The sequence below is a fragment of the Eurypyga helias genome, unplaced genomic scaffold (genome assembly GCF_000690775.1).
Source record: "Eurypyga helias isolate BGI_N326 unplaced genomic scaffold, ASM69077v1 scaffold8740, whole genome shotgun sequence".
NCBI lineage: Eukaryota > Metazoa > Chordata > Aves > Eurypygiformes > Eurypygidae > Eurypyga > Eurypyga helias.
This window is the reverse complement of record NW_010225005.1, coordinates 1-16,338: the sequence shown is the minus strand read 5'-3', so window position 1 is coordinate 16,338 and position 16,338 is coordinate 1. Positions and strand designations below refer to the sequence as shown.

The 16,338-nt window shown below is 40.7% G+C and overlaps 1 protein-coding gene across 1 annotated transcript in view; it reads right to left on the bottom strand.

Annotated features, from left to right (window-relative positions):
* Positions 1-7,640, bottom strand: part of LOC104506578 (von Willebrand factor-like) — a gene marked incomplete at its 5' end in the record, with an annotated part of 28,437 nt that extends 20,797 nt beyond the window's left edge. Inside the window, 5 exons of the mRNA XM_010147571.1 lie at positions 4,451-4,600; positions 6,090-6,295; positions 6,767-6,871; positions 7,358-7,432; positions 7,538-7,640. Of these exons, the coding sequence (XP_010145873.1) occupies positions 4,451-4,600; positions 6,090-6,295; positions 6,767-6,871; positions 7,358-7,432; positions 7,538-7,640 (639 nt within the window). The remainder of the gene's footprint in view (positions 1-4,450; positions 4,601-6,089; positions 6,296-6,766; positions 6,872-7,357; positions 7,433-7,537) is intronic.
* Between the last annotated feature and the right edge of the window lie 8,698 nt (positions 7,641-16,338).

The window sequence follows — 16,338 nt, the reverse complement described above, 5'->3', positions numbered from 1 at the left end:
GGTGTATTGAAGTGAAATAAAGCAAGGAGCTTTATTCTAATTAGAAATAATATATTCTGTATTTAATAGCTAGGCAGTCTCCAAAGGGCAAAGCATAACTCTGAGGTCAACACAGAGTTGAAAGAAAGATGTTCTGGCAAGGAAAACATTGTTTGTGTGAAAAATGTCAATGAAAGTAAGCACCAGTTTATTTCAGACAACCTCTCTGAACTGACAATGCTGAAGAATTTCCAACTGCTCCTCCTCCTCATGAACTGTCCTGGATTTGCAATATGAAGCACAAAAGCAAACCTCAGTAATCAGAAGACTTCCATATGGAAGTGCATCTTGTATAATATCATACAATGTAATGCCAGACCTAGATTTATGGGGAAAGTTTTGCTATTTAAGATTTTGTTTTATATTGCTTTTGTCTGCCAAATACGTGCCTGAAGCATCTAAAGTATGGGATGCAAATTTTTGTTTTAGTAGCAAAGTCAGAGAAATAAAAATCCATGAGCTGTTTGTGCCCAGAATAAAGTCAGCATCCTGACTAAGCAACATCCTGCTGCAGGATCCAAATTTCTCTACCACAGTTTGAACAGAGCACTCTAAGTGCAAACAAAAAGATGCTACACAGAGGACTCCCCGTGTGATTTGCACTCCTAAAGCACTGACAAAGATGGACATTTCAACTAGCCAGAGTGGCCTTTTTAGTGCTTGGTGTGTTCAAAATCTGAGGGGTCTGACTCCTAAGGGGAAGAAATGCAGGAGATCATATCTCCTGACCTCAAGGCTCCTTGAAAAGCAGAGAGGGTGGCCAGTGATTCCCTGCTGTCATAGATCCTCCACAGCATGAGAAACATTTCACCATCAGAAATCTCCACCTTCAGTACTCACACCGCAGAAATTTGGGCCCACTGGATTAAAGAAAGGTTCGTTTTATGTTTAATTCTACAGTTGGCAATATTTAAGGTTACATCTGAGAAAAGGAAAAGTATTGTGCGCTTTTTCTTTTTATTTTTCCCCCCAGTTAGATGGCCCACATACAGAGTATATACTACCAGGATCATTCCTCAGCTGCACCATCTACGGTGGTTGCAGATACTGTGCTGGTGAAGGTTGTGCTAGATGTAGTAGGCAGTATCCATCTTTTCCTTCATTATCTTTAATTTTCTACTGTATAGACACTGTAGAGGTGTTGGTGTTTACCATGATTTGTTCAAGGATTCACTTGCTGCTTGAAGTCAATATTCTGCTCATCCCCTGCTTTTTCTGGAATGGATCTGCCTCTATTCCTCCTCCGCATCCTGACAACCTCTGGGTTTTTTTAATTCTTTTTTAAACACAGAGTTCAAACAGGGAATTAAAACTCAGAAGCTGACCTCGGTAAGTGTCTGACTGTCACACAGAGAGGCAGATCATAGCCTATGAGACTAAAAAATCCCTGTGCCCCAGGAGGTAAGAGATAAGGCAACACCAGGTACTCCTCACATCTTTTCATGGGCGGTAAGGTTTTGGCCAGAAAAACTCTGCCTTTTGGCCAACAAAGCAGGCAAGAAACAATGGAGATAATTCCTCAACATAGTATTTTTAAGAAGGCTCCAGTATTTGCCTTTTAAATATTGAGATGATAGTACCTAGAGAGTGTTGGAGAAACCAATGAGAATGAAAATGGCAACAGTAGATTAAGAAAAACCCAGTAGGATGGATATAAACAAAACTGAAATGCTGAAAGCAAAATCTTCAGTGACAATGAATCAACACAATTGCAGAGTTTTCCCCGGAGCTACCCTCATGCACCTCAGGTGAGAAGTTAATTCTCCATTTGCAAGTCTGTAGAACATTTCCTAATTTGCATTTCAAAGCATAATTTGTTATGGAAGCAGGACGTTAGAAATTACCTCCCACGAAATTTTGACAGTTCTTAAATGGGATCTTGCACATCTAATATTCAAACTATCTTCCTTTTACATTAATTTCTTTGACCTCCTTAATATACCCTATTAAGCCATTTACTACCATGCCTCGCATGCTGCGTCAAAGGAAAATGTCCATTTGAAATATTGGAGATTAGAGCCATAGATTTTGTCAAACACATCTGTTACAATAAACATTCACTATGCCTCTGTACCTGTGGTGCAAATGTTCTTTATTTTAATTTCACATAGTCATCGAAAGGCTTGAAAATCTCACCTAATTAATTTACACACACTTAGCTAAATGGGTTTTTCTTAAACACTTATCCCAGAAAATTATGCTTCATTCTTCTCATAATCATCTAATACTTTAAATTATCCAATACTTAAAAACACACTCTTTTATATCACTTACAAAGTACCTAACTTCAAGAACATTGACAGAAATTAAGTAAAGCAAGTGCTCCCTTCACTTTAGCATACTAGTGATTTTAAAGTGTTTTGAAATCTGTTATCTGCTTTTTCACCATGACTCTTTGAAGGGATGCAGTCTGATGAACTCAGAAATCATTTTTGAGGGTCCAGGAAGGTAGGAAAGTACAGACACCACTCCTCCTTGTGGCACATGCAATAATTACAGCAATTATCTGCTTGCTTTCTCAAAACTTTGCTGAAAGATAGTGAGGGAACTATGACATATAATGAAGCAAATCCACATCTGCTTTGTAAGTGAGAAGGTTGTTTTTACTGTTAACCTCTTCAGAGAACTGTGGGATTGGTTCATTTTAATGAAAGATCCTCTCTTTCCATAGTGTTTCTTTACAGTATAAAATGTGATTTGAGTTCAATTGGGCATCCTCAGGAGAACGGTAGCACCATTAATCCATCAGCGTGAAGGACTTAGTACATGTATTATGGTTTTATTTCTCTTTTTGTATAGCTAGATAAAAAACTGACACCAGGGCAGTCTGTTGAGTCACCGGCCAACTTGCATATTTTTATCAGCTACTGGATCACTGAAAGTACCAATGTTACAACACACATTGGGAAACACTTGCTGATTGGTCAAGTGTTTGAATTTTATGTGTGCTAATGCAAAATGTAGTCTAATATAAACATTTAAAAATCAACTTGGAGAGTCGCATAATATTAACTACTTCATCTTTGCTTCTGCACTAAGGAAAAAAACAAACGAGCTTCTCTGGGCTACACTTCATGGTTCAGGGAAGAACAAACCCATGAGGAAAACCATGGGTCAGAAGAAGACCGACAGAGAATATTCTGAATCCCACACAGCCACGTCTACTTGCTCTACGCGGGCCCTGCACAGCCTATTGAACCTGCGGATTGTGAACATACCAGACCATGGACTAGTGAAGAGCTGCTTGATGTCAGATGTGGCTGTTCCTGAATGGAATTGGCTAATACCATCAAGAACAATCTCTATTATTCCATGTATATCAGCAAAGCTTTACGAAGCTTTGCATTTACAAAGGCAAAATGTATTTGTGGTAGGCCCTGACGTTGGCATCACAATTTCTCTGGCCTGGAGGTTGGTAAGGAGTGTGGATTGTCAGCACTTGGCTGGGCTGAGGAGCATCTTCTGCCACCTGCTTTTTTCTGCAGACCCAAGCTGTGCATTCCCACTCTCCTCACTGACTGACCCAACCATGCTAACTTCATGAAGCAAGGACATAGAATGCTTGGTGATTACAGATACAAGGTGGTAAATACTAAAGTAAAATGCAACTCTATGGCATCACATTTAATTTTACAGTGATTGTTTACTTCCTTATTCTCCACATTATGGTATGGTGAGGAATGTTAGGGATGTAAATTTGGTAGTTTAAAGCAAATATTAAGATAATTTTGAATTTTTGTTCACACAAACCATATTATGGTCCAAGTCTTCTAATTTATGAGACTGTCTAGTGCTGCTGACTTTTAACTAATACCTTTGACCTTTCTAGAATTCTTCTATCAACTTTTTTGTACCAAGTATCTGTCTCCTCCTGTTTGACCAGCTCTGTCAATACAACACAGCAGCTCATACTTCCTTTTTGGGCTTCCAAAAGTAGACCACATAATTTTGTATCAAGTAGCAGATATCTGAGCATAATAAAGGCCACAGCATGTTGTGTTATTACTGCTATAATGGGCAGAACTGAGCAATAGACAGATCTGAAACAGTCTCTCCAGAAAGTGAACTTCAGCTAGAACAGTCATTTGAAACTGAACTTCAAACGTGACAAGTACTTATTGTGCAAGTGGTGTACATGATAGACACTTCAGGATGCAGTTCTCCTTTTACCGAAATATGAAATAAACATGTCACTGATTTCCTTGGCAGCAGGAGATGATCCTAAGCAACAACCCTAAAAAAAGTCAGTAATGCTCAGGCCCTCTTAGACTCTGTTCCCAAGATAACTTGTTGCTACAACACTTATTTTCTATTTTTCACTGGTTTCTCTAAACACACAGTTTTAAAAGTAATCATTTCATTTCCTCACCAGGGCCCTGCTGGCTAACACTCTGGTTTAAATATTACTCACCCGAGAGCAGAATGTGTTACATGCTTTGTCATGACACTCCATCATCTGAAGTCCTGTAACATCATCCCTCATACTAGTGCAAGAGCATTCCCTGCAACCATCTTCCCAGGTTGACCCAACGGGGTAGACTATGTTGTTGTGCACACACACCTGTTGGATGCAACAATTAATACATGAAAGAGCACACTGCTGCTGAAGGGCACACTGCTGGCTCCCAAGGGCTGCTTTGTAAAAGGTGAAACCTGCCATAAATGTTATGCAGCATTTTTAACCTGATAGAAATGCTGCAGGTCTTAAAATTGTGGCCACTGTGTAGAGGTGAGGAAAATAAGCCAAAGTTTCTGTTTTATTTTGGAGACTACTGCTGGCTCCCAAGGGCTGCTTTGTAAAAGGTCACCCCTGCCATAAATGTTATGCAGCATTTTTAACCTGATAGAAATGCTGCAGGTCTTAAAATTGTGGCCACTGTGTAGAGGTGAGGAAAATAAGTGCAGCCAAAGTTTCTGTTTTATATTGGAGACTTTTACCTGCAGCAGGTGGAATTGCCCAGGGTCTGACTCAGTTTCACTGAAGTATAATGTGACACAATATTTAGAGATAATAAATAGTGAGCCTTGTAGAAGGGGCCACGCACACAAATCTTCTTCCAGCTAAATCAGCTGATCTGAAAAGATCCTACTTTGTGCTACCAGCATTCCTTCTCTAGTACCCTTAGGCCATCACAGCTACCACGAAAGTAGTGCCATATTGCACTTTCTATTAGCAAATTTTGAAGCATGTTATTAAAGAGATTAATACCATTTATTTTTATAGCTATGGCAAGTAAATCACAAACACATAAAATTACTTATTCAAGGTCATGAACTACTTAGGACAAAAAATAAAGGCTAGATCTCCTGAGCTGCATAAGACTGCATAACCCTACGTTAAGCTGTTAGGTAAGGTTGCTTCAAAGAAATGGCTACATTGTCCTGCAACCTCTCCTCTCAGAAACCTGATCTTAAAGGCTAACATACTACTACGACTTCCTAAAATGTTGGAAAAATAAGGGAAAAATATATCCTGGTGAAACGTTAGCAGAGTCAGCTATTAATTTGACAAAATAATTAAAAGTGGCAAAGTAGTTCCTGTAAGATACAATGCCTCCTCAGGCAGAGGCAATGGTAATCAGTGGGGACAATGATTTCAGGTCTAGGGTGTCCCAAATATTTTAATAAAGTATAGGATTGAAAGCAAATATAGTAAATATAAGCATGTACCTCTGTTATCCAGAAACAAAACTTTTAAAATTATCTCTGAAATTCCTAATGCTGGAATGATCTTGAAGTTTCAAATATTTTTGGTTTAGTTTATATATGTGTGTGCGTGCGTATATACAGACACACAAAATCTGATTATTTCAAAGTCACAAAAAATGGGTTGGTGGTGTCAGAAGAAAGGACTGTGATAAAACAAGATACTGTGTGATGCAACAGTTACTTCTTTCAGATACATGTAAATTAAAAATGTCCTGGCATCATTATCTGTTATTTTCACTGGGGGGGTGTTGCTAATACCTAGCTACTCACTTCTTTCAGTGCTGTCACTCCATGTATAAAAGGTACTCTTATCTGAGGAAATGAGATTTCATTGCCCTTACCCTGCCTGGAATGCAGGTGGTGGATATGCAGCCACAGTCATTGGTGAGAGTTCTGGACAGATATCCCAGAGGGCAGTTCACTGTTGAGTTTGTACAGCTGCAGGTACACTCATATTTATCACAGCACTCGGTCTTCTTAACAGTCAGCTCTCGATGTGGTGGGCAGGAAGGTCTTTGAACCAAGCTGCATGCTTCTCTGTTACAGGCTGGCAGAAGAAGGTAGGTACCATGTCAAGCACACAGCATTTCAGAGTGCTGCGAGTGAACCGGACGGTTCTCTGGCAGCAAGGCACAAATTTCATACTGCAAACAGTTACAAACCTACGTAAAGACTAAGAAGTAATGCAGATATAAAAGAATCAGGTCAAAAATTGTGGTGCAGACTCAGGAAAAGTTCCACCCCTGCTAAAAAAAATTCCTGTCTCATATAGAATCAAAAAGATTTAAAAAATAAGCGTAAGAGTCACACATGTCCAAGAGTGAGTTGTTTCTTTTTCCCTTAATTCAAAAGCACACTCAGAAAGCACCAACAATACTGTTCTTCCAAGTCTGTGAAATCATTACATGGCTCCAAAATTAAACCTTTCAGAAGGAACACATAATGGCTAAAGGAAGTTGTCAGCCTTGCTCAAATGCAGTGCTCCAGTGTCCCTCCCTGCTAAAAAAAACTATCTTACCACATGTGTAATTTGGTCTGCATTCTCCAGGGTTGGTCAGAGCAAGCTGAAAGCCAAACTCACAGGCAGGGGCAGGAGGAAAATCACAGGAAACCAGGTCACAGACTAAGGAGAGAAATTGAGAGTGTTAAAGACCACGCCTGTCTAGAGAGTCCTTAAGTAAAGACACACACATGCATGCACACCCCCATTAACCTTTTTTACTCCACGCCCAATTGCTATCCTAAAACATGATGTAAGTTGGAGTTCAGCAAGGCAGCGTTTGTTTTCAAAATAGCTTAGGGAACAGTTCAAGTTTGGGTAATGAGGATTAAGATTCTAATGTTGCATTTAACATGTAAATATAGACCATGAAAAAACAGATACTTGAAAAGAGACCATTATAATGTCATTTAGACAAAAACAAATTGCTCTGTTCCATTCTTCATGGGGATTCGCATTCTGAGTTGTTTATTTCTCCACACAGATGATTTACAGTCATTCAGTGGTTTAAAAAAAACAAGTATTACATTAAATTTAAAAAAATTGATTGTATCCCTTTGAAGCATTTTGTAAAAATGTGGACAAAGAAAACAGTTTATGAGAACCTACCACACTCGTACTTGGGGCAGCACTGGTCGGGGTCCCTGCGCAGACGAGGGATTTCACAGGGACCACACTGAACAGCTGAAGAAGAAAACATCCATAAAACAAGTTTGGATAAGAACTAGAAAACTAGGCAATGAAAACATCAATTCAAGTCTAATCATACTTAGCGCTAAACCAATTTACGTTTGGCAGTCGGGCAAGGTCGGATGGTGCAGTTTACTTTCTTGTTATCAAGACACGTGCAGATCTTGCAAGGCTCACTGGTGGGAACCCATGTTTCCATGTGCTGCATGGGGGGGAAAAAGAAAGAAAACACCAGATTGTTAGAAGTCAAATATTCTGTTCACTGGTATGTTGGTGGTGGGAGTCCAACTTGGAGCAGTGAGGCGGAGCAACATTAATTTTGAAACCCAGGAGACTATATGCAGGACTGGTTGGTTGCTCTGCTAACAGTAAGAGCCTAAGGAGATACACTGTTCTAAAATTACTAGAGTGTACCAATTTAGCAAAACATGTAAAGAATGCATGAATGGGATGAGGAATTACTATTGTTTTAAGCATGAAAAATGCTCCGATGTTATAAATGCAATCGCAGGCTATTGTGAGGAATAGTGGACTCATGCAACTACATACCATCACTGGATGCTCACTGGTAATAAGGGAAACAACGCTGTTTTGGGACATACATAGATGTGGCTGCTTTCCCAAATTAGCAGTACTTAAATACAGAGAAATAAACAGTGCATATTTTTTTATTAAGAAAATGTGGGGTCTCGTCGCTGGACTTCCCAGTGGACTGCAGGCTGGAAAAGCACAATAAGAAGCCCAAATCTGAAACCATCACTGTGGTGATTACCTGGAGGTAATAAGCACATTCAGAAATTGCCAGTAAGTGTATTATTATGCAACTACTGCTCTGTCTCTTGAGAGAGGTAAATTATTAATTTTAAAGACATAGTTACCTATAAAGGACTACCTACATTTAACACTTGTGTGAGTAGATAGGTAAGACTGAAAAGATGCACTATGGGACAATAACATTAATTTGCAAAATAAACCCACGATCTGGGTGAAAACATGTAAGGTAGGTTAGGTTGCCACAAAAGGAAAAAGTGTGATCCAGAATACTCTGCAGTGCAGTTTAAAAATAACATTCTGCTGAGAACTTTAGTAATAAGAAGAAAGGAAGGAAATATCTAAGCGTACTGTCACCTGTATCCAGAGATACAGATGTGTTTTAAGCCAACACAGGAGTCTGAAAAGGCATTTTACTTCTGAAGGTTAACAGCATGGCAAAAATAAGACAGCAAGCATGCTAGAACAAGCCAGGCAAAGGTTTAACAAAGCTTAGGATCCAAACCACACAGGGCTGGTTAATCCATAGGAGGTCTATTTTAGTCAGAGAAAGCTTGCCTCAATGTGTTTCTGGTAAAGAACATCACCTAAGGGTTTGGGAAAACAACTCGCCCCTCTGCCAGAGCATTCAATGGCCTCAGGATTCCAAAGTCCCGATAAAGCAGCCGATAGAGAATGCCCACAGTTGCAGGTGCTGATGTGAAAAGCACGTGGATATTTCAAGAAACAGAGCAAGAGAACCATGACGTTGGCTCTAACATTTTCGGCAGCTTCAATTTTCAGACAGGTTTTCTTCAGCGTAAGGAGGAATCTCTTTCCAATACCAGAAGAAATTACAAGAGATAGCACAGTGCTAGTAGAGCTCTATGTGGATGTTAGTACTGAGAATCCTGTAAGCACACACATGATCTGGGGCAGAAAGGAACAGAGGAATGAACACCAGAGGGAAAGAAGGGGGTTAAGGAAATCCTAACCCACCACCACTCACAACGCCTGTTGCATTGCTCCTGCTGCTAATCCTGCAACAGTGGGGATGCAAAATGGCTGTGTGAGCTGATCCTTCCCTGCCCTCCGCCTCCCCATCCACACAGCAGCTGCATCTAAGCCTTGCCGCTGGGGTACAGACGAGAGGTTTTCAGAGTTAAAACCCCATTAAGGGTCATGCGATAACTCATGAATTTCAGAACTTCTGAAGAAACAAGTAGATATCATGGAGACATCATTCCCAAGATGTGCACTGAACTTTTCTCCACAAGGTCTTGAAGTAATTATTTAAATGGAAAATGCACTGCATTGCCTCAGGATTCAGGGATTTAAGTCACACAGATCCTAGGCTTTAATCTGCATTTGCAATAACCATTTCATATCGAATCATAATATAATAACTAGAGTTCTCAGGGTCACTGAGAGTTGTGCACAAGCGATCTGTGTTTAGGCCAGTGATTATATACATTGCAGGCTATTTTTTCCTTCAAGGAAAATAAGAAGATTTTTCCCTATTCATTTTATTACAAAAATTACTGGGGTCTTTTTTTCCTTCCATTTTACCAGCTCTGTAAGCACTGCTCAAATCCAATTATACTGTATTTAAAACAAAGATCCAAAGCAGAACACACATTAAAAATCGTGGCCATGTGTACGGCGATACCGTAACCTTAAGAGAAAAGCTAATACAAGCTACGTGTGCTCAATCCTTCAGAAAACCCCAAACTTTTGTTCTGAAAAACATCATTGTAACAGTGCCTCTGTGGAATGAAGGAACACAATTTTCCCTATGTCTTCCCTCTCGCTTCCAAAGTCCATAGGGTATGCATACCTGAGGATGGAGGCTTATTGCTGTTAGGCTCTTGTGCCAGCCCCTTGTCCAGCAGTAGGAAACCCCCAAAATCGTGTTTAGTGAATACTTCTTGAGCGCACTGTGCTTTGACAAGTACCAGCAGGCAGCACAAAGGCACAGGCCATGGCAAAGCAGGATCCTCAGATCCACATGGACCTGTCCCGTGCAATGGCAGGCTGCACTGACAAATGCGGGATGCATGGTGCCAACCAGCAATCGCTACGATTGTCGCATTGGCAAAGCAGTGCCTGCAACACATCCTTCACCAAGGCAAGTGCATGGCTTGCTGATACCCATCACCTAAAGAAAGGCGTTTGCTCTGTTAAGTTGGATGCTTTTGTCATTATGTCAATCAGTGCAAAGAGTATTTAAGAGAGATGTTGCAGCCACAAATAGTTTTTGCTTCCTTTTGGTTTAACTGTAAATATTTATAACCCATTTCTTGTGGATCTAAATGCAAGTCTAAATTTCTGTGTATAAAATGAAGTTTTCTACTTTTTTAGGCTATACACAGACACACTTCTGTTCATTCCAGAAGATCTCTGTTACAAAAAACGAGTATGTCTTTGACAGCAGGTTTGGTGAGAAAGATAAGATCATCCAAAAATCATGTTAAGAATCTAAAGCCCATAAAATGCTGAAATCAAAGCCCTTCCTTCTTAAAGGCTCATAACAAAACCACAGTTTTAAGAGGACTGGCTGACTTGGGTGAAAACTCCCAGAGTTCAGTAGCTGGGGGTGAAGAGGAACAACCCCTGGTACTTGAAACAGGGACGTAGGGAGAAGATTGCGCACCCGCAGTGTGATGCCAAAAGGGAAATCAACAGTCTCTCTCACTTCAATCTGGCATCCAGCACCCATAGCTCTTCCCAATCCTACTCTGTTACAGAGAGGTCCAACTTAGCTGAGGAAAGTGGATTTTCAATAAATCTAAAATGATGGATTCCATCAAAGGAATAATTCTCATCAAAAAAAGAAGGTAGGCTAATACAACCTGACATAAGGTCATCTTGGTCTCACTGCTCCACACTAATCACTGAGTAAGCTTTGCAAAGGCAACAGGATACATTTTAAGCAAGGGTTCCAGATTTATAATTAAATTGTCATTACTGGCAAAAGTCTGCTGAATGGAGGTGTTTATCTTGATAAACGTTGACTTATGCCATTCCTCCTCTCTTCCCTCTAGACCTCCCTTCACACAGATTTGTCATGCATCTCCGGGTTTGTACAGTCCCAGCTGAGAATCTCATATCCATCCCAGCCAATTTCACACTAGGGGAGCTACATGGGGCTGACAGCCAGCCGGTTATGAAGAACGGAGCTAGAAAATAAAGTATCCAAGGAGGAAAACAGACTTATAAGACAGATTTACTTGCAAAAGTAGAAACCCCAACCACTTCCAAAGGTGAGCTGCTAAGTAGACAGTTACCTGATGGCGTGTGCCATCTTCACTGACACATTGCGTGCAGACTTCATCAACACAGCTGTCATTAAAAATCACCTGTCCGTCGGGACAGAAGCAGCCTTCTGTGGGATAATCCTTGCAGACACTGAGTTTGGTGCTATTCTCACAGTGGTTTATGCAGGCTTTGTGGCAGTGATCATATGTCAAATATGTGGGACATGTCATTGCTGTGGAAGACAAAAATAAACTCCTTAGAGAAAGAGATCGAAATGCAGATAAATATTTCCACTCACACTTCCTTTAGAATTCTGTTCAGGTTTCTGAAAGCCATCATGTGGAGAACATATTTTGACCTTTGCAGCCACTAACATCTTTGAAAATACATATTTAAAACTAACAAAATCCACGGTGTAAAGTGACTGAAGGCATTTGCTTAAGCTACAGTCCATACAGAAATCATCAAGCCACATTTTTAGGCCACATGAATCAGCAAACTATGACTTATCCTAATAATGACACAATGGCTTACATGACCGGAATATCTTGCCTAACTTTGTTTTCAGCACTGGGAAAGCGACACAAGAATTTAGAGCCACCTTTACACGTATTAGAAAAGCAGTAGTAACAGTGCATGGTTAGCAGACATCCAGGACAGACTAAAGCATTCAACAAAGATTTTTTTGACAACTTGATAGGCAACTCTTCCCAAGCAACTAAAGAAATCAAACAAACAGAACATTTTGGCATTTCAAAACTGAACCTGCTTGATTTCTGCACCTTTTTAACTGAATAGCCTTATTAAGAGAATTAACAGAATCAAGCAAAGTTGCATTCCACCCTAAGCCAACACATAAAACGTTAACTGATGAGTTCACAACACTGAGGGTATTGTCTCTGAAAGCAAAGACAAAACTAAGGCCACAGCTCTTCAAGAAACCTATGGACACAGCTTCCAGACTGTGTACTCCTTGAAGTCTACTTTTTCTCTACAGCTTCAATTAGAAAAAGTGTTTCTTATTTCCCACTTTTTGACTGATTTGAGGTTTATAAATTCTTTTTTTCTGTCCCCTGACAAAAAACACTGGAAGAAAAATACTGAATGAAGACCCGAGCTCCCAAACAAACAAGCATTCATCAGCTGAATTGTCTATACACACCCGTCGTAGCAGCCAAGGGAAACAGAAATGTCTTTAACCTTAACCCCTTTCTGTTTCAAACCATGCTAAATCAAATTATTTCTCATGTATTGGAGTCCATGGTTGTATGTGTGGATAACCATTATAGTTCAACAGATACAGAGGAACTTGAAATGCCACAGGAACTTGATGAGGGGTCCAATCCCACCATGAAAAGCTTTGGCTGGGTTTTGAAAACACAGAATGGTCTGTCCAAGTGAAATTGGAGAAATTCTGTAAACCTGTACTAGCAGCTACTTAGATTATACTACATTTTCCAGAACAACTCATTTCCAGAAACAGTTCTGTAAAGAAGGTGCCTAGAGTAAGCACCAGTGCTTATTGCCTGTGATGGTCACACATCAGCTCTAATGAAATTTTCTAATGTGAAAATACATCCACAGCACCTATTAAGGTAGCGTGTCATTTACCTTTTTATTCCAGAGTCAGTAAATATACTCAGCACACTGGCTTTCATCCTGCTCACCTACCACTAACCCTAAAGCCAATCTAGTAAACCTTCCCGACACAAAATTAGATTAATTTATTTGAGAGTTTAACGGTGATGCCCATCAACATAGAAGCTGGACAGTTCTCAAGCAGAATGAGTACCAGTGTTAAAGACTCTAATGTACTTCACAGAATCATAGAATATAATCATTTAGGTTGGAAAAGATCTTTGAGATCATCAAGTCCAACCACTAACTTAACACCGTCAAGTCCATCAGTAAACCATGTCCCTAAGTGTGACGTTTATGTCTCTGTCTCTTAAATACCTCCACGCATGGTGACTCCACCACTTCTCTAGGCAGCCTGTTCCAATGCTTGACAACACCTTTCGTCAATAAAGTTGGATTTTTTTGATATTTCCTAATATCCAATCTAAACCTCCCCTGGTGTAAACTTGAGGCCATTTTGCCTTGTCCTATCACTTGTTACTTGCAAGAAAAGGCCAACACCCACCTTGGTACAACTTCTTTCAGGTCGTTGTAGAGAGCGATAAGGTCTCTCCTCAGCCTCCTTATTTCCAGGCTAAACAACCCCAGTTCCTTAAGCTGCTCCTCATACAACTTGTTCTCTAGACCCTTCCCCAGCTCCGTTGCCCTTATCTGGACACACGCCAACACCTCAATAGCTTTCTTGTAGTGAGGCCCCCAAAACTGAACACAGTATTCAAGGTATGGCCTCACGAGTGCTAAGTACAGGGGGATGATCCCTGCCCTGGTCCTGCTGGCCACACTCTTCCTAATACAGGCCAGGATGTCGTTTGCCTTCTTGGTCACCTGGGCACACTGCTGGCTCATATTCAGCTGCTGTTGACCAACACCCTCAGGTCCTTTTCCACCAGGCAGATTTCCAGCCCCTCGTCCCCAAACTTGTAGCATTGTATAGGGTTATTTTGATGTTAGTGCAGGACCAGGCACTTAGTCTTCTTGAACCTCATACAATTGGCCTTGGCCCATAGATTCAGCCTGTCCAGGTTCCTCTGTAGAGTCTTTCTAAACTCAAGCAGAGCAACACTACTGTCCAACTTGGTGTCATCTGCAAACTTACTGAGGGTGCACTCAATCCCCTCATCCAGATCATTGATAAGGATATTAAACAGAACTGGCCCCAGTACCGAGTCCTGGGGAACAAACACCACTTGTGACCGGCCACCAACTGGATTTAACTCCATTCACCACCATAATTTGCACGCATTTTCCTGTAAACCTATGATTTCAATTGTTCATCTAACACATTTAAGTATTGATATTTCTTCAACTGCTTATTTTTCCTTTAAATGACAGGAGCTATTCCTAGTATATGCTGCTAGATACAGTAGATACTGTAGTAGATACTACATAGACATCTCTACTACTACACCTAGTAGATACTATACAGATACTTCTATGAGGATCCACTGAAGGCTCAAGTCCATCAACATAAAATAAACCACTTAACAAATTCAGAGTGAAAGATCTAGTGACAGTTTTCACTGGGATTCACTCTGACCTTGTGGTTGAAACAGGTAAGACAAGACAGAGCATCCTTGGTTAAAGTACTAAAAGGATATTTAGGGGAAAAGTGTTTTTCAAGTCTGTGATACATTGAGAAAGGCACACGTCCTTTCAGACAAAAATGCCACTCCTTTCTTATCAATAGTATAATTTAGCACAGAATAAGCAGCTAGCTATCTCCCAATGTCACATACTGCTGGCTTGCCTTTTTCTCTCTGTACTGTCATGTGCAGCAAAAGGACAGCTAAAATCCCAGTGCTGATGAAGCTGGAATGAATAATGCACCAAGGCCAATAGCTCATCAGCTGCTAGTCAGTCTCCCTGCACTGCTCAGGCACGGTTTTCTTAAACCTCCCATAAGAAGTCTTCTTTATCCAAAGGAATATGTTTAGAATGGTTTTTCCAGTGTTCTTGGGAGTGGTTTTAAGGTCACATTAAACCAACTTGGATGGGTGCTCCCACCAAAAGGCACAGTCCCTCCTTAACCTCCTCACCTCAGCTGCTCTTTCATGCTGGTACTATTTCCCTTTTACAGCTAGTTTTCAGAGCTCACCAAGCAGCACGTGAGGACTACTGCCAGCACAGCAATAGGAGTGGGAATGCACAGCTGGAGATCGAAGAGGAAGAGAAAAACTGTCCCAGATCAGCTGAAGCCAGTCATAAAGCCACCCCCATACTGTTGATTTCCAAGTCATGGTGTAAATTCTTCAGCTGCTATGGTCCTCACCAGCATACCTTGCTTATACAGCAAACAAACAGCAGTGGATAATCTCAGTGCAGCTCCACTACACAAATATTTCATTAGCAGAGGTGGTTTAAAGGTTTCTTGTATCCCATTGCTTCTCTATTCTCCTCCTGACCCTCATTCTTGCTTCTCTGCCAGGTATCACTGTCCCTCAGTGGAGCAGGCACAGCCTGTTATGCATTTGCTTTCTAATCTGGGCCAACAAAACAACCCCATGAAAGACAAAACACAAAGCTTTCCCACAACCAGAGCGGCTCATGTAAAAAAGTTTCCAAGCAATATACTTTTCCAGGAATCCCTGAAGTTGCTGAGTGCCACCAGCACCCTCCTCAAAGAACCACCGCTTTACTAGGCAGTACCAACTAGGTGTTTGTTTCATATACCACCGGACCATCAACAACCTATCTAAATTTAATCCATCTGCAAGCTGCTATTGGCAACTACCTAGAGGACATGTCCATATTGCACATGAATGAGCTCAAAAAGCTGCTGAGAAGCACTCATGGAAACATTAGCATTATCTTCTGAGTATTTCTGGTTTCTGCACAAAATTTGCTAACTGGTACTGTTACTCGAGCTACACAGTTCAAAGGTGACTTGGTCACCTCCACATGAGCTGCTATTTCTTTTGGATCTACAGAATTAATACCTCTCATTCCATTCATTAATCACTGTATAAGCAACCTTATTTCCAAGTGAATAAAGATTCCTCCCCACATAAAGCTGAGTCCCTGCACATGTCAATATTAGCAATGCAGAAATCCCTATGATCTTCACACTAAGATAAAGCTCAGACTGTCATTGCAGTGAAAACCCTATCCAGCAGGCATTCACTGTGAGGGTGAACCTGCTCAAGGGATGCATATTTTGATGCCACAGGGTCACATGGCTATCAGGGGAAGTTACAGGTCATTGCACACAAGTATAGTAAAGTGTGGGGTCTAGAAAAACTTTAAATATATACATA